The sequence below is a fragment of the Pseudorasbora parva genome, chromosome 5 (assembly GCF_024679245.1).
Source record: "Pseudorasbora parva isolate DD20220531a chromosome 5, ASM2467924v1, whole genome shotgun sequence".
Classification (NCBI taxonomy): Eukaryota; Metazoa; Chordata; class Actinopteri; order Cypriniformes; family Gobionidae; genus Pseudorasbora; species Pseudorasbora parva.
In genome coordinates, this window is record NC_090176.1 from 28,898,162 (window position 1) to 28,922,863 (window position 24,702).

General features: G+C 37.6%; 1 protein-coding gene across 16 annotated transcripts in view; it reads left to right on the forward strand.

The window, feature by feature from the left end:
- The window catches only part of lrrfip1a (leucine rich repeat (in FLII) interacting protein 1a), a 47,098-nt gene extending 23,003 nt beyond the window's left edge, over positions 1-24,095 (forward strand). Inside the window, exons 2-25 of one of the 16 annotated variants that reach the window (XM_067443798.1) lie at positions 1,208-1,294; positions 6,570-6,620; positions 6,765-6,797; positions 7,097-7,165; positions 7,253-7,294; positions 7,462-7,521; positions 9,871-9,954; positions 10,127-10,156; positions 10,990-11,046; positions 13,658-13,735; positions 14,128-14,250; positions 14,781-14,816; positions 14,929-15,054; positions 16,825-16,896; positions 17,277-17,447; positions 17,649-17,741; positions 17,870-17,962; positions 18,194-18,286; positions 18,767-18,881; positions 23,125-23,174; positions 23,253-23,373; positions 23,550-23,629; positions 23,747-23,851; positions 23,957-24,095. In XM_067443798.1, the coding sequence (XP_067299899.1) occupies positions 1,208-1,294; positions 6,570-6,620; positions 6,765-6,797; positions 7,097-7,165; positions 7,253-7,294; positions 7,462-7,521; positions 9,871-9,954; positions 10,127-10,156; positions 10,990-11,046; positions 13,658-13,735; positions 14,128-14,250; positions 14,781-14,816; positions 14,929-15,054; positions 16,825-16,896; positions 17,277-17,447; positions 17,649-17,741; positions 17,870-17,962; positions 18,194-18,286; positions 18,767-18,881; positions 23,125-23,174; positions 23,253-23,373; positions 23,550-23,629; positions 23,747-23,851; positions 23,957-24,064 (1,977 nt within the window). In that variant the 3' untranslated portion in view covers positions 24,065-24,095. Of the gene's footprint in view, positions 1-1,207; positions 1,295-6,569; positions 6,621-6,764; positions 6,798-7,096; positions 7,166-7,252; positions 7,295-7,461; positions 7,522-9,870; positions 9,955-10,126; positions 10,157-10,989; positions 11,047-13,657; positions 13,736-14,127; positions 14,251-14,780; positions 14,817-14,928; positions 15,055-16,824; positions 16,897-17,276; positions 17,448-17,648; positions 17,742-17,869; positions 17,963-18,193; positions 18,287-18,766; positions 18,882-19,444; positions 22,513-23,124; positions 23,175-23,252; positions 23,374-23,549; positions 23,630-23,746; positions 23,852-23,956 lie in introns of those variants that run through there. The other 15 variants (XM_067443799.1, XM_067443783.1, XM_067443784.1 and 12 more) reach the window with 15 other exon arrangements.
- The last annotated feature ends 607 nt before the right edge of the window (positions 24,096-24,702 follow it).

The following is a 24,702-nucleotide window of genomic DNA, read 5'->3' on the forward strand; positions in this document are numbered from 1 at the left end:
TATTTCAAAATACTTTTTTACTGCATTTTTGATCACATAAAGGCAGCCTTGCTAAGCATAAAATACAGTTTTCAATAAATACTTTAATAAATCAAATAAAACAACTTTATGGTTTCAAACTTTTGAATGATAGAAAGCTCTTTGATAGCTAATGTACTTCCTTAAATTGGTAATAATGTGTTGTAAGTTGTCCTTCACTTATAAATAATAAAAAATGAGTTTTTAAAAGCAAAATTAGAGCCATTGTTTTCTGTTAGAATTACTAGTACTAGAACTATACAGTTGAAACTGTGGAAATTTTTATTTTGGCTAGACCTACATATTTTTTGAACATAGTTGTTGGCAAAGGGAACGCAGGACCTTTGTGGTGAGAAACAGCTGCTTCCTTGGAAAGTTGCTTGACTGTGTTCAGGACGGAAGGCCTCAGTCTGAGACATTAAGATATGATCTGACATTTACTTGGGAACATGTCATTATGAATTTCTCTCTCAGCTAACAAACAAAGGAAGTCATTTTGAAGCTTTGCATGCATCACTTATGTAGTAGTTTCACTATTTTGACCCTTATTCTTTAAATTTTTTTACAATGTTTTCTTTCTAAACATTTTTGCTGTATTTTTAGGAATATGCTCTGTGAATCTGTGAAAGTTACAGTCGTGGCTCTGGTGTAAAGATTGAGTAAAGGTGTATGGTGTAAAGGGGCAAACGTCACTGTGAGAGTGTCTGTGATGAAATACTAGGTTGAGGTTTCCTCTTTTTTTTTTTCTTTTTTTTGGTTGTTGCACATTTTGTGGCGTCATCTACAGGAAGGAAGTGTGCATGGGCTCTCTCTCTCCCCCTCATGCCTGACAGGGAGTCTTTTCCTTAAAAGGACTTTCAAAGTGTGATGGACTAAAGTCACAAATACAAGCATACATACTCGTGTAAACAAACACATTCACAGCATGTGCAGTCTGAGGAGTATACAGTTACAGTACATGAAACATTATGACAGGGAAGTACACAAACATGTTCATGTAATCACATTATGAGATTATATTTCCTGTGATCCTCCTGTTATCATTTTTTAATTTTTTTATTTAGTGCAAAGTTTTTATGGGTTTGTTTTGTGTGTTTTTTTGCATTTACTACATTGCTCATGGACTCATGGTCATGGTTTAATGACTCTCTCTCTCTCTCTCTCTCTCTCTCCCACCCGCCCCCTGCAGGCTGAAGCCCGTTTGGCAGCTAAGAGGGCAGCCCGTGCAGAAGCTCGTGAGATCAGAATGAAAGAACTGGAGAGACAACAGAAAGAGGTGAAGAACCACACAGTCACCATGAGCTCAATCTCAAGTTGAAATTTAGCTGATCTCAGTATAGATCTAATATGTGTAGAAATATTTTTTTTAAAAGATAAAGGGGTTAGGTTTTGCTAACATTCTAGTGTGACTGTGCTCTTCTAGCACCTAGATGTTTTGACAAGCCCACCAGCAAGAGGTGACCTCCTGGAAAAATCCCATCCTATGGTCTTATCTGCTTAACTCAATCACTGCCTGTACGATGGATATGTCCCATTTGACCACAAACAGTTTAAGCGCTGAAAGCATCTCAAACAAACAACCTGCATTACACAATGTTGAAAAAAACACTGTAAACCTGAATAAGTTGGCAAAACTGTCTCAAAAAAAATTGGGCCAATCAATTTGCAACACAGTTACAACATTTCTTAAGTAAAGCAATTTAAAATTTAAGTAAGCAAAACTTACAGATTTTTATTTTGTAACCACATTTGAATTGCTTAAAATCTAAAATTGTTAGTTGACTTGACTCTTTAACTAGCTGATTCAATAAATGCCACCTTGCTAATTGGTTACACAGTGCTTTGGTAGCATTAGCATGAGGACAACAATATAATCCATTTAATATATATATTTTCTCCAGCTAAGCTCATGGTTCACTCGTCACCATGATGGATGGTAACTATAAAAAACCCAACATAACAGGACCTCTTCTACGCTAGCAGTAAACATTAAACACTGCTAAATCTCCCACTTAATGTTAATCTTGCACACTTATTTTCGGTATTTACTGTCCCTTTTGAGTGTCAAGGCAAAGCATACTGGGATATAGAAATCCAAGCCCAGTTTCAGTTAAATTTAAGTTTAGATGAAAAGAAACAAGTTAAAAAAAACTCAAAACAATTAAATGATTCAGATGACTAAAAATGTGTCGGTTTTGAGAGCTCAAAAAATAAAAAGTTCTAAATACTTCTAAAAATTAATTTCTTTGAACAATTTTTTAATTTATTTGAGTTGGCTCTACTCAAACCAAATATTTATTTTGAGCATTAGGCTTTACAGTCCTGAAATTTCCAACACTGTTCAAGAGTATGTTGAGCTGTAGGCCTTTAAAATCACAGTGGTATTTTTCAAAATGTTGCCGTTGATGATGTTTATCAAGCCGTTGCTGTTGTGCACTCTTGTTTATGTTTTTAAAAACGCTTACGTTTTTTTTTTCTCTCTCTCTTTTAAACTACCAGCAGAAAACGCCGCCTTTATTCTCATAATTAAATCTTTTTAATTGTTTTGTTGACTTGCTCCTGTACAACACGGTCAGCCAATTATGGTCAGTTTGTGTAATCTTCATCACGATCATCTCTGTGCTTTGAAGGACATGTTTTGGCTGGGTTAATGTGGATCAGGGTCAGTTAATCACCCCTTGGGTCAGGACCTCCTAAGAGCCCACTGGACCTTCAGCCTCACTTAATGCTCAGAAATATCACAGGTTACATCATGAGCACTTTGATGTTTTTACATAGATCGTTGCTAAAGACCACATTAACTTCCAATGTATGGACAAAAAGAATTTACATTTTTGGGTGACCTATCCCTTTAAGGTCTATTGACAGTAATTGAACAAAAACATGCATTTAATTTATTTGGATTAGGTTGTCTGAGGAATGTGTTCAAATAGCATTAACATTCATGAAAAAGCCTGTTTTTTTATGTTTATTTTGGTGTAGCACCCTGCAGTTTTTGCAGATTTTGTACTTTACCCCATTACAGTTACCATACGTCTTTATAAACAGATAGATGCCTTTGTGTTTATTTGATTTGTCAGGCTTTTTGTAATTTAATACTACATTGTCTGGACATTCCTTTATAGTAAAGAGAGCTGGATTTCTAGAAAGGGTATCGTTTGGGTCCAAGCGTATTATTTATTCAGTGTAATTAGTATTAATGCAATATGACTGGTCATGCTGGTTTGCTACAGCTGACTGCACACAGTTAATGGGGCATGTATGGCATGCGTTCAGTAGCACAAATACAAACGAATTGTAGATTCCTTCAGATATTTAGGGACACTTGATTAGGTGCATATGAGTGAACTGTTGCTTATGGCCCGTTAGAGAGGTGAATGCAAAACTCACATTGTAGTACCTGAGCTCAGACACAACAAACTTATGTAATGAAGATAAACACAGCCTTCACACATACCCGGGTCACACTTGAAAGATTAGCTAGTATTCAGAGTTAAGCTCGGTCTGATCAGGAGGTGTGTTAGAATGTTAAGGGTGTGCGCTTTGTGGCTTTAAAACTTCTGCCAAGTCTTAAAGCAGATTATGAGCTTTCAGCCGTACCTGCAGCAGGATAACAGACTGAGTTCCCATTCACTATCTGGATGTAATCATTATGTTAATCAGGCCACAATGACTCAAGATTGAGCATGCTGTGACATAAACTAGATCTGGAAGAGTTCAAGGACTTTGCGAAGATGAACTTTTACTTGTAGCACACACAGGCTGTGGGGTTTGGATTATATGACAGATTTACTAAATCTTTGGGATCATAGAAAGTCTCTGTCTCCCTCAGTCTTGAGGTAGACCGAGACATTGTAATACTATCAGGACGGCTTGCAAGCGACTAGCGCGTAGAGGGGCTAGGGAAGTGACCAATGGGCGACCCCAGACCCCTGTGCTGAGGAAGGTGAGCTTGAATTTACTAGATAAGCATTGGAAAGATACAAAATTACAGATTAATGAGAAGTAACTGATTTATTGTTGCATTTAGTGTCCTATACTAGCTAAACTAGCATCAGGTGGGTTTTATTTATTGTATGATCTGTTGACTTAGGAGCTGTTTATGACAGCCTGAAAATGCAAACCTTTGAAAATGGGGTTCAAAGTGAACGCTTTTAAAAACCTCGCCATATTTTGGCCTGGCATGCATAATATAGCATTTAAAAAAATGTTTTTGCAGGTTTATTTTCAGTAAGTGAGAATTAAAGTGAAGTAAAAAGTCTAGTAGAATATTTGGCAAGATAATCAGATTAGAATGTTTGATTAAATTATTAAAATTCTTATCATAATCTGTTAAAGAGATGCATTGTTCTATCAAGAAAATATTTTTGTTAATTTTTTTATAGTTTTTTTTTTTTACAATGTTTAGTTGTAATGTATCAGTAGGGGGTTAGTCTAAGTTTACCGTGGTGACCAGACCATGTTGTAAGTAGATGCTTTAAAACCCAAATTCTCACCTTGTTATGGTTACTTGGGGCAAAAAAATGGCCAAGAACACATAAAAGTGTGTTTGTGTAAATGCACCACTGCTTTACTAGTCTAGTGCTGTTCATTATTTTGGTCACCAGTGGACCGAATGAAACCTAAAACGTCAGTGGAAAGAATCCTGTTCCGCCATAGACCAGATCACATGGCCATCTCTAACTCTTAAGGATATCTGAACAGTTGCATGGCATAATTCAGATGCTTTTGTTCACTTGCAATGTGATGTTTCAAATTCCTGATTGATAACTCTATCTCATCTGTGAAGCTTTTGAATTTTGCTGCTTGTTGTTCCAAAGACCTTTATGTATTTGTGTAAAGTATGTGAACGGGTGTTTTTCACTTTCACCTGTAACACCAGGTAACATGACACCTGCCTGATGGATCGCTAAACATTTAACAGCTTTCCCTTTCCATTATCTTTGTATACACAATCTTCCACTTGCTTAGCTCTCTGCCATATCAAATAATCAATGCCATCTCCTTTTCTATTTCTTTCCAAATCTGGCGTGCGTCTTTCCTTTTTCTCATCTGATCCTCTCTTGCTGGCCTCCTGTGATGTAGATTTATCAGGTGCAGAAGGTAAGACATCTGATACTGTAGATCTACTCTACATATTTTAATTCCTTCCCTACTGTTCCTGCTTGGCTGTTTCTGTCATATTATATTAGTCTAATGTAATTACATTCTCTCCTGGTTTCTGTTGAATTTCTTATCCCAGAAATACTATGGACTGGATAACCTGGACAACAAATGGGGGGACATTGAGCAGTGGATGGTACATTCACTGTTGGGATTTTTGCATGTTTCAGGCCTCTAGTTTTATCAGCATGCGTACATGATAGAGTTTCATTGTGATATTGGATGCATTCATGTTTTATCTGTTAATAATTAAGGGAGTCAGCACAGGGTTGTTTAAAACATAAAATAACACTAGGTCAATACCTCTACATGGCTGATTTGAACTTTCAACAAATTAATTCAGCCTTTATGTTAATCTGTTTAATGGCATTGTAGATACTTTTATGTATAGTAGTTTGTTGTGAAAGTAGTCTTTTATGTCTATCAAGGCTGCATTTATTTGATAAAAACAATGCCCTAAAAAAAGAAAGAAAAAAGTCATTATATTTTAAAAGTTGTTAATTTATTCTGTGATGGCAAAGCTGCATTTTCAGCATCTTTACTCCAGTCTTCAGTGTCACATGATCCTTCAAAAATCATTCTAATGCATCAATCATTTGCTGCTCACTTTTCTTATTGTCATCCATATTGAAAGCATTTTTCACTCCAGAATTATTTGATAAACAGTGTTTGTGAGTGTTTCAATTCACTTTATTTTAAACAATTTTTAGAATGGGTTATGTTTGTATTGTCTGTTTTTAACGGATTGCTCTTGCATTATTTGCATGCTAACATTGCTTGCTGAGTGTTGTGTCTGTCTCTTTTGCCATCTTGCATATTTTTGACCTCTCCTCTCCTCTCCTCTCCTCTCCTCTCCTCTCCTCTCCTCTCCTCTCCTCTCCTCTCCTCTCCTCTCCTCTCCTCTCCTCTCCTCTCCTCTCCTCTCCTCTCCTCTCCTCTCCTCTCCTCTCCTCTCCTCTCCTCTCCTCTCCTCTCCTCTCCTCTCCTCTCCTCTCCTCTCCTCTCCTCTCCTCTCCTCTCCTCTCCTCTCCTCTCCTCTCCTCTCCTCTCCTCTCCTCTCCTCTCCTCCTCTCCTCTCCTCAGGAGGACAGTGAGCGATACACACGTGTCTCTCGAAACCACACTTCGGTTTGTATTTCTCTTTTCACTGTCTGTCCTCCTCAAACTTCCATGCATACTTCTCAAGCAAAACATTTCACATGTCTGTCCTTCCAAAAAAAACGTGCAATAATTCATTTGAAATGCAATTATATAGACTTAAAGTCAGACTTACATTTTAGGGCTCACTACTGATATGTTGTGTCTTTGCACAGTGGTGAGTTTATGTCTTTTAAACTTATGCTAACTGTTGGATCCATCTCATTTTACCTCTCTTTTTTTAATCCAAGGTGTCAGATGATGAGGAACGGATGTCAGTGGGGAGCAGGAGCAACGTACGGGTCAGTATTAGTGTAACTACATAGTTCCTTTCAAACCTTCTGTACTGTCTGTCAGTGTATGGTGAAGGTGTATGCGAGTTGTGTAGGAATTAAAACAGTCCGAAATGTTGTACATGCTGATGATGGTTTTATTTGTCTGGGCAGTTGGATTTGGATGCGGCGGGTGCTTATGGCGGGGTAAGAATCTCAGGGTGGGAAATGTTTCTTCAGGCACCAGTTTTTGGGGTTCCTGTTAAAGTGAGATGTGCACATAACTGAGTTCACAAGACCTTTTGTTTTTGCACTGTGGTTTATTTTTACTAGGATGCTACATTTGTGATGTTTTGAAGTATTTCATGAACATTACAAATGCATGGGGTGTGATCTGTATGCTGGGTTTTAATCTTCACCTGCATGCCACAGTGCACAACTACGAAGTATTGAGCAGTAAATTCTGCTGTTTTAATCGTACTTCCATTTCCCACCGTCTTGTCCAGCTTCACCAGGCCACGTCCTCTCACTCTCATAAGAAGTCCAAGAAAAAGAAAAAAAATTCTTCTAAAACCGTACGTTCACAGCAATTATCCACATCACATTTGTGTTCTGTAAAGAGAGGATGTTATATCAATCATGACATGTTGTCTTTCCCACAGAGCAATGGCTATGATGATGACCTCAGCACATTGTCTAGTCGGGTTAGTGCCCCAAATAACCGTGCGACTCTCAGTGTTTGAGTATTAATAGCGTGAGGCTGCAATGTTTTTCACACATTCGCGGTGATGCAGCAGTGTGATGAACTTTGGGTGATGTGCTACAGATCGGTGTGATGGTTGTAAACTGAATTCTGTGTATTTGTGCGCAGAGCTCCAGACTCAGTGACGAGAGCAAAAGGTCTCGCTCCTCTAGACTTGATCTGCAGTCGGTGGGTCTCAATCCTGAGTCTCTTTACCATGAAAATATATCTAACATGAGTGGATGGTTGCCATTGTGTTTGGGAAGGCATGTGTTTTTGTTTACTAATATATCACCTTATATCAACTTTTTTTTAAATTATCGGCATTGGCGGATAATTGTCGAAGACCTTTATTTGATATATTTATGAATACCAGCTTAGCCAGTGTGGGACACCATCTAAAACAAACTAACCCTCGGTTTCACAGACAAGGCTTAAAGGTGCACTATGTAGTAGGGGTGTCCATGGTTAACCGATTGACCGATTAACCGTTAAAAATTGCGTAACCGAGTGAAACATTTTGCTCGGTTAAGTGTTAAGTGGCGTCAATGACGTGCCTTGAATTTAGTTGTAATATATGTTTGCACCCCTATAGACCGCCAGAGCGCTCCCAGACATTTGTATTATCCATAGGGTTAGGGTAGTATCCACAAGAAGAAGTCATGACCAGCTTTCTAAGCGGGCAAAGAAAGCGTGGGAGCACTTTAAAAATGAGAGTGACGGGGCGAAATGCAAGTATTGCAATGCAGTGCTTACCGCATTTTTCAGGCTATAAGTTGCTCCGGAGTATGAGTCGCATCAGTCAAAATATGCGTCATGAAGAGGAAAATAACATACATCACACTGGACTAAAAGTCGCATTAGGGCAGAAGCAGAGCGCGAGGCGCGCGCGCTGTGCATAACGGATCAGAAGAAAGAAAGTTTGAAGTGAGAAACTTGTGAATGAAACTTTTTCTCTAAAAGCAGCCGTTACTTTAACTGTAATGAAGAAAACAAAAAAGCTGATCGCGGACTGAAAACAAGATGGCCAGAGCTGAAGGGACGAGTCCACAGATGCTTGAGCTCTGCCGGGAGAGGCTCATCAGCCGCGCGAGTCAAACGCTGAGTCTGTGTGAATCATTCTCGGCTGCATATTTTACTAACGTTACATGCTCTAATCATGCAGGCGGCCACTCGCATTGCTCGTGAACTGGAGCGCATCTCATACTAACGAAACTCAGCGCAAGCCTCGCAGACATGAAATAGATCTTAAGAAACTTGAAATGTCTTTTAACAATTTAAAACGAAAAGAAATAGGCTACTCTCTGATTGTGTAATCCATGATGTGCATTTCTCTCTATAGGCGCGTTCACTATGATGGTGGTCGTCAAATTAATAAGCTAAAAATAACCCTGACGCACACTATGGTTAACCGAGTATTAACCGCTAAGGGCCTCGGTTAACGGTTAATGAAAAACTTGAAAACGTGCAGCCCTACTATGTAGTATTTTTGCAGTAAAATATTCAAAAACCACCAAGCCAGTGCTATATATTTTGTGAGTTCTTACAATATCCCAAATGTTTTCAACTATTTGTAAATTGCTGTTTTAACCAAGGAGCCGGGACGTCTGAGGGAGTCGCCTGTCAGTTATGTCATATCTGCGTTACCCTCGGTTTCCGGTTTTATTTGGCAGTAACGCTTTACTTTTAGCAGTGTGAACAAGTGTCACAGCAGACGCCGAGCGAACGCACAGAGTAACGTCATACCATCATTTAAAACGCACTTAAATGTATATAATACGATAAACAGAGCTGCGTTACCTCATACTCATGACCGGAAAAGTGGAAATTGCGCCGGTGACTGTGTCCTGTCATAATAAAAGTCCTGCTGCTTGTGAGCGTGTGTTTGCATAACAATCCTCCAGCAGCCTTGCTCAGCTCCACAACACTCGTTCCTGCTCTGCTTCATACTACAGTAACGTTAGTAATCACATTCATGTACAGGATTTCTGCCCAAATCCTCTAGGCAACTTGGCATCATCAGACTACACCTTTGTTTTAAATAGGTGCCTTCTAGCGGACGTAAATGTTACATAGTGTAGCTTTAAACCTAGAATGCATGTTTTAACTGAAAAAAGCTACTTAAATGCCCTTATTGAACCTAGCCAGGCGTAATCCTGGTTTATTATAAACCCTGTCTGTGAAACCAGGCCAATAGATATTGGGCATTATATTTTCTCCAGAGGTAACTTGTAAAACAGTAGATATAACATGACTAATTACTATATTGTGGTTTTAATGGTTTAATGCATGTGATTTGTAACAAAATTAAAAGCTTTTCACACTAAGAACTTTTTTAATCCAGGGTTAAAATCACTTTAACCCTGAGGTAAGTAACACGTGGGTGAATGTTTTCAAGTGTGAAAAGCCAATTTAGTACAATTTCTGACTTCAGCTGGCATGATGCCCTTGCATTGCAGCTTTTTTTTGTCATCTCTTACACTTCCATCTTCATCAGTTCATCGTTCATCCCATCAACATTATTTCCCATTATTTTAGAGCGCCTACCATTCTTCTGAGTTGTACAGCAGCAGTAATAGTTATTCCTCTAAACATCAAGTCCCTTCCTACAGTGGCTACCAGGTCTGTTATCTTCATCCTCTCCTTCCATCTCACTTATTCAAATCCCCTCTTTTATTGTACTTTATCATTTAGAGCTTTCTATTTTTCGGTCATGTCCACCCTCTGTTTTGCTGTTCTCTGCCTTTTTTAGTCTGTTTTTGATTTGAAATGTTCATCTCTCTTGTCTGTTTAGCTCCCTTTGCAGCACAGCAGGAAGCACATGGTTTGTGCTGCTCCTCATATTACCCTCTGCCCAACAGCACTTCCTGCACAATAATATGTGCAGCTCTGTACACACATTTTAGATGCTTTCACTCTCTCATCCACAGCAGGTCATGTAGGGTTATCAGGTCTTAAACCCACACAGACCACAAACAGAGGACTGAGCTAATTGCTTGTGCTTTGGCTTTGACGTGCAGGCCTTAAAGATGAAGTGTGCATTATAAATATATCTTGATTTTATAATAAAAATATATATATATATATATATATATATATATATATATATATATATATATATATATATATATATATATATATAATATATTTATATATATATTTTTTTTATCATATATATATGTATATGTTTTTTTCCAATCAGGTTTCCTAATACTTACTGTATATGTAATGCGTATTCAATGGCTATTTCCTGGTTAAAAAATTATTTATGATTAAAAAGCAATTTAACTGTTTTAATAAAGATTCTTGCTTACATTTTCATTATTAGCTGAGCCAGAAGTTGATGTTTTAAAAGTGCCACAGTTACAGTGGGAAGGGATTTTGTTCTATAAATGGCTTACTTATAGTAGTCCCTGCCTGGGACTTTTTTATTATTGAAAAATGACACACTTCAGCTTTAATAGTTGTAGTTTTTTTCCCCCTCACCAACCTGGCAGATATCTGATTAAATGGAATCATTCAAATGTGTTGAAAGGCTGCTGTATTGATGTATTGTGCACAAAAGGAGAGACTGAGGAGAGTTTGCATTCTCATAGACATTGAGGTGTGACATAAATATTGTTTGTTGTCTGTGTGTCTGTATCCGTCCATTATTAGGGCTCTATATATGAGGACAGTCTCTACAGTGGCTCTCGACGCGCCAGTGCTCGTGCTGTAAGAATGATAGAGCTAAACTGTAAATGTGCATGAAATGATTGGACCCAGTTCCCTAACCAAAGTGTGAAGTTTTAAAATTAATTTGTAATGCTGGCTCATCATCATTAATATATTGTTCTTGTTTACCCTTATAATGTTTGTTTACTCACTCAGACGATACGAGTGCAAACGTTGGGTTTCGGAAGTAAAAACTCCATTCATTTCTTCATGGAAAAATTGATTTTGAATGATAACTTATAAACCTTTAAAGACAGACCTACTGGGAGCTTCAAGTTCGTTAATCAATGGTATTTGCTTCCGCTGAAGATTTCAGCCCACAGGAGTTCCTGGTATAAAACTACATTACCTATTATTACACCAACCAAATTGTTCGAAAAAATGCAACACTTGCCAAAGATTTTGTTAGCGCCACTCACTCCCATATATATATATATATATATATATATATATATATATATATATATATATATATATATATATATATATATATATAATATATATATATACACACACACTGTATGCAATTAACTTTCCATAAAAATAAGTTGTGATTCAACTTGTAGCTGTTCATGGCTTATAACAACCTAAAAATGAATGGAAAAAATCCTTCCAGGACCAGCACTGCTGAAAAACGGGGCAGGCACTAATGCACACTATTCTCAAAATACTACTTATATTCGTTTTAACATGTGTGTGTGATTTAGAGGCTAAAACAGGTTGCTTGTGTATCATGAAGAAATCTTTGAAAAGACTTTGAATGTGTTTCATGTGAGGCTGAGAGGGCTTTATATTTGTGTAGCGGATGGTTGACATTTTCACATAACATTTTCTTTTTTTAATTAACATCTAAAATATATATGGTTAAAATGAATGTAAGGGAATGTGTATTTCAGGTCCTGTTTTATATATATATTTTATATTATATATATATTGCTGAGTGTTGTGTCTGTCTCTTTTGCCATCTTGCATATATTTGACTCCTCCTCTCCTCTTTACATAAAATTAGCATATTGTAATAAAAAAAGTTCATTATTTTCCATAATGTAATGGTAAAAATGTAACTTTCATATATTTTAGATTCATTGCACACCAACTGTAATATTTCAGGTCTTTTATTGTTTTAATACTGATGATTTTGACTCATGACTGCATATTTAATTATGCCAATAACGACCAATAAGTGTTTTTAATACAAAAAAAGTCAACCTCCAAATAATTATGTTTACTTATGCACTCAATACTTGGTCGGGAATCCTTTTGCAGAAATGACTGCTTCAATGCGGCGTGGCATGGAGGCAATCAGCCTGTGGCACTGCTGAGGTGTTATGGAGGCCCAGGATGCTTTGATAGCCTTAAGCTCATCCAGAGTGTTGGGTCTTGTCTCTCAACTTTCTCTTCACAATATCCCACAGATTCTCTATGGGGTTCAGGTCAGGAGAGTTGGCAGGCCAATTGAGCACAGTAATTAGCCTGACAAGCCAGACCCACATCAAGATGTTTGGTCTGGAAACTCACCATAGACAGGGCTCAATCCGAGGGGCGGGATAAATGGTTGTCTTTCAAACTTCCTCTGCGCACGATAGGATAGCGCTACACCAACCAGAGCAACGAAGGTGAAACAGAGCTTGTTGATAGATTAAACATTCACCGTATCCGGTCGGCTAAACTCCGAACACATCTTACCTTTTTAAGAATGACTTCAGTGCCGTTCTTTTCTCAGAGAAAAGCTTAACTCCAAATCGCAGTCAAAGCTGATTTGAAAGACCGCCGCCGTTCGCCAGTTTCTGTGTTTACTAGAAGCACGCAAACGCAACTCGGCCGTCGTCATTATGGCCCCGCCCGCCGACTCTATACACGATGTGATTGGCCCCTCCAGATTGAGAGGAATACAGCTCATAAGGGTATTGAGAGTTCCTAGACGACACTTGTGGGCAGATTAAATTTGCTGCCGCTAGGGTGCGTCTTGATTACTAGGTTACACAGTAATACCATGGTCAGTAAACCATTTACCAGTGGTTTTGGCACTGTGAGCAGGTGCCAGGTCGTGCTGAAAAACGAAATCTTCATCTCCATAAAGCTTTTCAGCAGATGGAAGCATGAAGTGCTCCAAAATCTCCTGATAGCTAGCTGCATTGACCCTGCCCTTGATAAAACACAGTGGACCAACACCAGCAGCTGACATGGCACCCCAGACCATCACTGACTGTGGGTACTTGACACTGGACTATTGTTTTAGTATTAAAACAATAAAAGACCTGAAATATTTCAGTTGGTGTGCAATGAATCTAAAATATATTAAAGTTAAATTTTATCAATACATTATTGAAAATAATGAACTTTTATCACAATATGTTAATTTTTTGAGAAGGACCTGTGTGTGTATGTGTGTGTATATAGCTTGTTTTTTTCCTTCTTTTTTGAAAAGTTTGTAGATGTGGGGTGACTGCAAGAGGCCTGCAATGTCTGACAATCTCCAAATCTCTCTCTCTCTCTCTCTCTCTCTCTCTCTCTCTCTCTCTCTCTCTCTCTCTCTCTCTCTCTCTCGCGCTCTCTGATGTTTCATATTCTCACAGTGCATGTGTGTGTGTGTGTGTATTCGTTCCTCTAGTCCTCTGAATACAGTGGTCTGCTGGCTTCCAGCTCTAGGACTTCGTCCAGGGCAAATTCTGCGTGTTGCAGCCCAGTGGTGAGCAACCCAGTGTCACTGAATCATGGACCAACAATGACAGATTCAATGACAGTGACAGATTCATTATAGCGTCAAATTACTTTTGCTTTTAATGTCTTCTACTGCGTGTGTGTATGTGTCATTGAGTGTAGATAGATGTTTCTACTTGAGCCATGAAAGTGCTTTTTGTCTTGCCATAAAAATAAAACTAATAATTAAACTTGGTTTACCTATTGAGTAGTATTAAATGACTTTAACAGTGTAAGAAAGGACACCTGAGGTAATGTGTGTTTGTCTGTGCATTCCTCATTTGGGTGCATGCATGCAACTGTTAAACTTGGACATTGAGACTTAAATAGTTGAAATACCTCTCACGTTGATGTTGACTGCTGACATCTGGTGCTTTCCAGGAGGACTGCAGCAGCTCAGTGGCTAGTTTTAGGCTCAGCACAGCTAGTATCAGTGGCCTCTCTAGAGACGTTGACCGCGTTGTCATTCCTGACCTGCCAAATGTTAATGGGAGGCTGCCTATGGTATGAGAGTGAAATCTTGGGGTTCATGTGATCTGTTGTGTGTATTCATGCATACAAGGCAAGCAATGGCATGTTGGATTGAGGTGGCGGCCTGCATGTGAGATGGTCATTGCAGTGGTCATTTGTTTCAGCAAACTGATTTTATGTGCGGAAAAGCTCTGAAGTCTTGAGTGCCATGATGTTTGAAGGAACTTTCCAGTTGTATTCTACTTCAAGTTTATTGTAAAAAGATATTTGCAACACCTTGAGAATTATTACAGAATTGCTTGCTGGTTGCATTTTGATTAATCTGTCTTACTAATCAAATACTATTATTAGGTTTTGAATCTTCTTAATTTAAACTGATTTGTGCTGATTTATTTTCTACTAATAATTAGAAAAAAATATTTTACTAACTTTTTTTGTGTCAACAGCATGTCTTCAGTGGACAGCATGAATCACGATGAATGAATAAGAGACTTGTAATGGCTCAACTTGACTTTGCAAGACCACAAAACATACTGACTTTGTATCATCTGTTTTATTTACAGGTTGATGACAGGTCAGAGCGAGACTACTTAGAAAAGGTTTGTGATTTTGTTTTATTTATGTAGATCCTTTACCAATTAAGCATATTGTAAGCATTATTGGTGAGCTGTATAAACATTCAATCTGAATTATGACTTGCTGTATTTTTAGGGCTCTTCACGAGCATCAACTATATCAGGCGCCACTCTTACCTCTCTGGGTGGAACATCCTCACGGAGAGGAAGTGGAGATACATCCATCTCTGCTGACACAGAAGCATCTATACGGGAAATCAAGGTGTGTGCGTGTGCATCCTGATCTATTTGTAGGGTCTTGTTCCAGTTTAAATTTATGCAGCAAGTTAATATAACCATACCAGGAAATCATAGGATGATATCATGTGCTTTTGATGTTTACATTGGATAGACGACAGACCTACAGTAAATGCAATGTCTTTATTTATGAATACATTTTCATTATACAGTATTCAAAGTGTTTCTAATTAGGGGGTTTTGTTTTGGTTGATATCTTTTATTTTATTTATGAGCACATTTATATTTGTGATATGTTGATTTGATTTAAAAATCAACAGCCATATTTGTTCAGATTGAGAATCTGACAATATAACATATCATTGCTCATTTTCATCACGCACATTCTTCACAGAAGCTTAATACTCTGTCCTTTTCTTTCTCTATATTGCTCAGTCTTGTCCCTAGATATCTGCCTTTTATCAGAGTTTAGTAAAATCATATCGCTAATCAAACGCACCTAAACCAGATAAGAGTCAAAATCTGCTAAGGGGCAATTAAATGTAATGATTAATGTAAAAATATATCTTTTGTTAGACAATTAAACAACATTTTATAAAAATTTGATAATTGCTTTAATCTTTTAAACAACTTGGAAGATAATATACAATTTACATTTGATTCAAAATAAATTAATAAATTAACCACCTGTCAAGTTTATAATACATTACATCAGCAAATGAGAGTCGAGACGACTACAGGAACTCATCTCAAGATCACTCATTTAACAATTCATCTATTGCCAAAATTATGTGAAAAGATTAGTCAAGAATAGAAAAAAATGAAAATTTTGAAATCGGGAATGTCAGAATCAGAATTCGTAGTTAGTGCATAAAAATGTCTGTTGCTAAAACCCGGAGTTTTTTTTTAATTGGATTGACGTTTATTCTCTTTAGCATGCATTATGAATTATTTCACTCAGTTTCCTGATAATTCCGATTCATTTTCACAGAGTGAAGAACAAATGTATACTCTCATGCATTATGTATTATGCACATTACTGTCTCTGACATGTTGAAGCTGCTCAGGCCGCCATTTTCTCCCTCTTTTCGGAAAGCGATGCCGCATTCAAGTCATCCGGTAGTTGAATTAAGTTTATTTTGTGGCTTAAATAAACTACGTTACTCAAAGATTAAGATGTTGGGCATGTCAAAAATTCAGCTGTCACAAATTCATTGACTTTTGAAAATCAAGTTAATTTTTTTTACCTGGAAAGGAGTGATTTTGATGTTTTATTGCCTCTTATAACAAAAATATTGTATTTAAACCCATGAAAATGTAGATCCTGTTGTTAATAATAGTGAAAAAAAACCTTTTTAAACTTTAAAACTTTAAAACCCTAAACAGGTTTTGATATGTGTGTTAAACTCTTTAGGACAGAGGTCTTCAAACCTGCTTCTGGCGACCCACTGTCCTGCAAAGTTGATTTCAAACCTGCTTCAGCACACTGGCCTGTGTATTTTCAACAAGTGATTCTGAAGAGCTTGATTAGCTTCAGCTGCTTTTGATTATGGTTGGAGCTAAACTTTGCAGGACAGTGGGTCCCCAGGAGCATGGTTGAAGACCTCTACTTTAGGAGTAAGACTGAGAACCTGCTATAATCTGCTGCTTCACTGTTATTTTCTACAGATTTGTACTTTCTTGCACAGTAATTCATCCAAAAATAAGTCTGCTGTTCTTTAACCTTCCTTTGCTTTTCCTCCACTGCATCCTTTATCCTTCCTCCTCATTCTCACTCTTAATGCTTTTCATTCAGGAGATCCATGAGCTTAAGGATCAAATTCAAGATGTGGAGGCGAAGCACATGCAGAACCTCAAAGAGCTCAAGGTACACGTCTGGTAAAGACAGTGCCAGTCAAAAGCCCAGTTACATATGACAGTGCTGGCAAAAGAAAAACAAAGCTTTTTAATCAGCGAGTAGCTGACCAGGAACATGATAAAATGACGTGATATCTAGCCTCTGGTTCTGCGTCTTGCATGTTCAAACTTCTGTGCCATATCTGATTTCTCTGCCTTGCTTCCATCTGTGACTTGATATTATTCTCCAAAACATTTTGTTATACATCCTTCTTCATGATATTATAATGAAATTTAGCCTAAAAATGTATTTAGTAAAATGTATCTTAAAATGTAATGAGTATTGTTATACATGTTCAGAGGTGTGTTTGTCAGTGTGCTAATTTTAATATGTTATCTGACTTTTTGAAGGATTCCCTTTTGGAAGTGGAAGAAAAGTACCGTAAGGCCATGGTGTCCAATGCACAGCTGGACAATGAGAAGACTAATATGATGTATGAAGTGGACACTTTAAAAGACTCTTTAATGGAACTGGAGGAGAAGCTGTTTGAAACACGCCGTGAGCTTGATGAAAAGAGTAAGGTCTGTACAGTCAGGTGTGCATTATAGTAAGTTGCAGTAATGGTTTGTTGTAATACATTGTCAAGTGATCAAGTAAATTTAAATATTAAGGTTCAATTAATGTATTAATTTGTATATTGTATAACTTTTTGTTATTGTTTGTTATTGTCTTCCACTGTGTAAAATTTAATTGAAACTGAAAGCAGTTCAATTTCTTTTCAGGACCTTGAACGAGAGAAGCATGCTCATAGTATACTGCAGTTTCAGTTCAGTGAATTGAAGGAGACGTTGAAACAGAGTGAAGAACTGCTCACTGTGAGTATTGTTGTATTTATGTCTCTGTCATAAACTTTTTGTCTTTTTCAAATGCTTGGCTTCTGCTGATCTGCCTGAACAACTTCCTTTATATTTGGTCTTCCTCCATGCGTAAAACCGCTTTCTAGGAGATCCGCCAATTACGGCTCAAGCAAGACGGCTTTGTTAGGGAGATTTCTGACCTCCAGGAAACTATTGAGTGGAAGAATAAAAAAATTGGGGTATGATCCCTCAGTATCCAACCCCCATAACTGTTTTTTTTAATCTTTATCTTTACCTTTGCGTAAAGAGAATTTATAATTTCACCTTTCAAACATATATTTGCTTGATTTACATCTGTTTCCTGCTACAATCTGTCTGTACTTTGCCTCTGCAGCATTGTTTTCATTGCTTTCACCTTCTTTTTCTTCCCTTCGCTGCATCCTTGCCAAATCCCTTCTGGTGCTGTTCAGGCATTAGAGAGACAGAAGGAATTTTCTGATGCCATTCGAAATGAGCGCGATGAGCTCAGAGATGAGGTTGTTCAGCTCAAAGATATTTTGAAGGTATTGATTTGTGTGGTAGAACTAGAATTTTTTTCCCAGAACAAATATTTTGCATATTTTTGTAGCTTAACTTTCTGGACTTCACTGCTCAGGGGTGTATTAATATTTAATAATGTAAAGATACTAAAAGCCAGAATATAATATAAATCAAGACTGATTTATTAACATTCAACTTCTGACTGAATTAAAAGAATATTATATTATAATGTTATCATAATATTGGTACATCAACAAATACAGACACATTTAAAAAGTCCAGCGATGGGCAACTTCGGTCGTGGAGGCTCACTATCCTGCAGTTTAGCACCAACCCTGATAAAAACTCTCCTGCATGTAGCATTCTAGTAATCCTAAAGACATTGATTAGCTTTTTTGTGTGGGTTTGTTGCCCATTCCTGTTCTAGGCCTAGTGTCTAAATGTGACCTGAATCTGTTTTTAAACTAAGTATACTAATATTAAATTGTTTTTTTTCTGTACAGAAACATGGCATTGTCCTTGGACCTGACTTGTCCACCAATGGAGAAACAGGGGAAGAAGTTGGAAAATCTGAACAAACAGCATCAACTGAAATCCGAGAGGGGAGTAGCGTACTAGGTAAGCTGCTTTTCTTAACACCATTCATTGCATGCTTACGTTACTTTATCTTTGCCACTTTGCATTTTCATCTTGTAGAGCTTGAGCAAAGTCCAACTAAACTGCTTCTATTGACCTGGTACAAATGCACTGTTACATTAACATCTCACACTTTCCTGTTTCCCTGTATCCACTTTGCATATACAGCTAAATTAATGGCATATCATGAACCAAACAATATAGGATCTTTCTTGAGTCCATAATCCAATATTCTGCTGGAAAAGCGTTTATTTAATTGCTGCAAATATTTATTCTTTGAAATCAAAATCAAGAGAAGGAATTGCTGAGTACTTTCTTCAGTTCTTGACTTAAAACTGTGGGGTTTTCTTCTTTGGGACATCCTTCAACACATTTGATTTGTATAGCAAATATAAGAGCTCTCTATATAAGAGCTTTGGCTTGGAGTCTTCCTTTTTCCCTCCTTCTTCCTTTACTTCTTGCTCTAAACATTTGCAAGATACTCATTGGCTTCTACAGACACATTTATTTTGGCTTTAACTACTGACACCTCCATCATCTCCCAGGCACTCATCAGTTGAAGCTGTTTAAAGACCAGCAACAAAAAGATTTGGATGACAGAATGCAGGGGAATCAACATTCTTCACATGTCCCTTTCAGTTCAACAAATACAGCTTTAAAAGCAAATGAGAATGAAGACCTTGGGGACCAAGTGAATCAGGGTGTAGGGCATCTTGAGAATAGACCTGAAGAACCTTCAAGTTCTGTTGGTGATGATGAACTCACTGCAACAAGACCCAAGGAGAAGATCGAATCTGACGCACATTTATTGGAAGATTCAAGATATGATACAGAAGAATCAGAGAGCAAAGTTCACAAGGATGAACTTATGGAAACAGATCAACAAGAGAGTGAATGTGTCAAACCTAATAAGGAAATCAAAGAGGAAACTCCTGTAGAGTCTGTCTCTGCTTCAATCCATGATGAAACTGATAAACCTGGTGAGGCAGTGCTTGATGATCAACTCATCAATGACAAAGAGGAGTCTATGGAATCATCTCAAATGGAGAAACTTCCTAAAACACAGGGTGCCAGTGCTGTCAATAAAAAAAAGAAAAGGAAGAAGAAAAACAAGCAGAAGCAGAAACAAAGTGACAAGCAAGAGAGTGACACAAAGATGGATGACAAGAATGAAATAGTTTTGAGTGAAGACAATCCAAACCCAGAACTGGAAGGTGATCTAGAAGAGAACCACGAGAAGCCCTTAGGGAATGACGTATCTGAAACAATGTTGAATACAGAGGTCCCACATGGTGATAAAGGAACCAATGAATTGGACCGTATAGAAATAGCAAGCACAAATATTAATGCTGATAATGCTCAAGAAAAAAATCAGTTAGTTACAGATGAAGTTGATTCGGCAGAAATTTCTAAAACCATTACAGATTTTGATTCCCCTGAATCTAACAATGGTGTCCTTTCAGATGATCTGTCCAACAATATTATCGCTAACCCTGCAACCATTATTGATGGCCACACTGAGGATAAGACAAATCCTGACCCAGAACCTGTAATATTCAGCAGTGAGCTTATGTCTTCAGAAACCGAGACTTCACAGCCTCATGAACCTTCTGCTCAGCCCATGGATACTGTTGGAGTGTGCGTTAAGTCCAGCTCTGAATACATAGAGAATTCTTCATTGGTAGGCATGAAGGAAGAGAAGAGTCATCTGGACTGTGAAGTAGAAGAACAGAAAGAAAGGCTCCAAAATACTGATCTAGATGGTGACACTCAGTCTGAAGTTCAAGATAACTCAGCTCATTCCTCTTCCCCTGTGATGGAGAAGGTGGAAAATGAAACTGAAAAGGTAATCCAGGATCAACCTATTGATCAGCCAATGGAAAGTCAACTTCAAGATAGTATTGGAGCAGACGTGGACCAGGAAGAGGTTAAGACACAAAATGAACTAGATGTAGAAAGCCTTAATGTCCCTTGTGAAAAAGGTTTTGGATGCCATGTTGATGAAACTCTTTTAATTGAAACAACAGAGCTTCAGGTTATACATGATGATCCCCTGTCTGCCATTGAAGCAAACCAGGAATCAGTTGTGGAGTCAGAAGCTTCTGACCAAGAACCAACAGTAGAAAACGTTCAGGAGGAAACATCAATCCAAAATCAGGTTGAAATGAATGTACAGCTGCCTGAAAAAGATGAAGACCTTCAGATAAAGTCAGATGTGGTTCTTCAAGAGGTCAAGGAAAAAGATGATGATGAGGAGGAAGAAGATGAAGGAGAATCCTTCGACTTTGATGAAATGGATCTTGAAGCATCATCAGATGCCCCTTTAAAAAACGTTGTAGATCAGCCAAATGCAGACTCTACTTTTTTAAAAGAAAATGCAGAAGCAAGCCAGAAGTACGAAAGGAATGTCATTGATGAGGACCAAATCCAAGAAGATGAACATCTAGAACATGCAGATCAGGAATCAAAGCCAAAGGAGCATAAAGATGATTGTCATGCCACAGACAAACAGCAACAAACAGCAACAGATGTAGAAATAGAAAGATGTTTAAAAGAGGACAGCCAAACCAACAGTGAAGTCAGACCTAATGATCAGCAGCATGACACGCCTGATGCACTTGAGGAGCATCAGCCGGCATCAGAAGATGTGACACTCAGTAAAGGGGTTCATCAAAGTTCAGAGATGGAGACAAGAGATGTAGGCCAAGAAACGGAGACGAGAGATGTAGGCCAAGAGATCAATAGCTCCATACACCATGAAAACAAGGCATCAGATTTTTCAGGAGAGCAGGAAGCACCAGGGATCAACAAGGAAAATGATAGAAAAGAATCTAAAAAAAGTGGAAAAGGGAAAGGAAAGGGCAAAGGGAAAGAAGAATGTAAAATGTCTTAATACAAGGTCGTTGCTGAGTCTTTTCTCACCATCTTCCATTCAACGAGTAACATTGCACATTATACTGTAGGTCTTAAATTATTTTCGGAACCATTACTTCAAAGAACCCTAGAAAGCCAAAGTTATCTTACAGTCAAACCGGATTATCAGTCATCACAGCTGTTTCCACAAGCACATTTTATACATAAATGTTTTTAACGATCTGATTACTAATACTGAATGAACTTAGGACAAACAATATGTACAATCGAAAATAAATCACACATTAAATGCTGGCAGTAATGGGTGAAAGTGTCATATTTATTAAGAAATTTTACATGAGCATGAATAAAATGTTTCTCATATCGTATGTGATTTAACATTTTGGAAATGTCCACCTTTCTGTCTATGCTGCAGTCATGTTAAGCAGCTTCCTAATTACAGTGTTTCTGTTGCGAAGGACTGTGTATGTTCTTTAAATTGGTAATATGTTGTTCCAAATGTGGTAAATAAAAAATATTATTGTGTGCCAACCCTATGTAACATTCCTCTAAGGATTTGACCGGAGCATTATAGATGCACGTTGCTTTTCCAAATGTTTTTTTTTTTGGGAGATATTATTGTAAACTAGTATTTCATTTGAAATCTTTTTTTTTGTGAAGATGGTGTTGAAACACAAAATAGTGTATGTCAATTGAACATGTTACAATACAATGAATAAATTAAAAATAGTATTTTAAATTATTGTTGTTGAGTGTTTTACAGTTTAATGTTTTACAATTTAATTTCCCAGCTAACTGACTATGCTTTTATATAATGATAGAGGACATTTAATTAAACTGCTTCAGATAAGAATATATACAAACAAAACTACGGTCAAGGTTTAATTTTGCTAGATGCTAGATCTCATTTGAACAAGCTCATTAAAACACTGACATGTAATAAACGTGCAGATTGAGTGAATGCTGAAAGAGTTACTTGTTACTGAGTTACTGACAGACTACATGAGGCTGAGGCCCTTGAGGTCACTGATGTTTCTGCATGTTGTCCATCCTCATCCTTCACATCCCAGCATAGGATAGCCTCACTTTTGCATGCCCTGACTCCTCCCCCTCCATGCCTTTGGCTCCTCCCACCCCTGGTATGTGAAATCTTTCCTGTCTAACCTTGGAATGTTTTAAGACGTGGATATATTTTATTATTGCAGATTTATTTATTGAGTACATTTTACTAGAGTTGTTACAAAATTGTGAGTATGACGAGTACCCTAAGGTGTTATCACATCCCCCACCAAACATTCAAATATAATGTTACTTTTTGTCTTATAATAAATTTGTTGAACTTGCTTTCCAGAAATTCGTTTGCGAAAACTGGTTGATGAGAGGGAAAACCTAATAGAGCAGGTGTGTATTTGGTTGTTGCTTGCTTTACATCCACTGTTTCCTCATTTTGTGCAGTCACAAGCATGTTTTTTGTTCCAGGTTAAGAGATTGAAAGGTCAACTTGAGCAGAAGAAACAGAAGAATGGCCCAGAGGACGCATCCAGCCCAGAAGGGGATGCGCTGGAGAATGGAGCTGACTCCAACATCATGGAGATGCAAAGTAAGGAACTGCTTGCACCCTCAGTCAGGTTTAGGGTAAAAGTTTTGGAAACTTTTCTCCAACTCATAATATTCATTACATAATTAGCAATGATTTTTAACAGGTTTGGTTCATTTTTAAGCAAGTAAGACTCTCACTCTTGATGTTGAGGAATGTGTAATTGTTCCTTGTTTCAGGGGATGCCAACAGGCAAGTCATTGACCTAAAATTTAAACTTGTCAAATCAGAGCAAGAAGTCACAGCACTTGAACAGAATGTGAGTTTTATTTATTTTTTATTATTGTTTATTTTAAAATATTTAACACGTTACCCTTTAAAATATGAAACAGTAATTTAACATTTGACATGGTTTTAATTGAAACTCATATTTAAGGTCACGCGGCTTGAGGGTCAGGTGACCCGGTACAAATCTGCATCTGAAAATGCAGAGAAGGTGGAAGACGAACTCAAAGCTGAAAAACGCAAATTGCAGCGAGAGGTACAATAGCCAAATAGTACTGCTTTCATCAAGATAATAAACAAAGTTCTGCTTATATGTACATATAATAAAATTAATGGCTTCCCCAACTTTGCTTCATGGCAGCTACGATCTGCATTGGACAAGATTGAAGAGTTGGAGTCTAGTAACAGCCACCTCTCAAAAAGGCTGGATAAGATAAAGACTGGACGGGGAGCAGCAGCAACTCCCTAATGGTTTCAGATCTGTCCATAATCTGCTCAAATTCACCTCCATTGCCTGTCCCATTGGGCAGCCTCCAAAAGAGCTCTATGTTCATAAGCATTCACGCCCATGAGAACCCTGACACATTACATCCTGAAACCGTGCCATTTCTTCTTTTAGGTTGAGTTCATCTTTGGAGAACCCAATCGATCTTTTTTTGAATGATGCAGGACGACTCTTAGATTGCCATGTTCAAAAGCACAAACACTGTAGTTCAGAACATTAGAATGCTAATTGTCTTATTTGAATGTTGCTATGACTGAATTTATTCAAACCTAAGTGCAAGGCTGCCTGAGATTATGTGGAGAAAGATCTGAGAATTGAGACTGTGAAGATCAGAACATGTTGTCCAGCTCAAGGAAGTCTGGGTTGTCATTTGTTTGTTTTGTTTTAGGAGTTTAAAGTGTTATTTCACCCAAAGTTTTAATTCTGTCATTAATTATAATTACTCACCCTCATGTCGTTCCAAATTCAAACCCCAAGACCTTAGTTTGTCTTCTGAACACAAATTGAGATATATTTGATGAAATCTGAGAAATTTCTGACCCCTCCATAGACAGCCATTAACTTTTTGAACACTTTCAAGACCTAGAAAGTTAGTAAAAAAG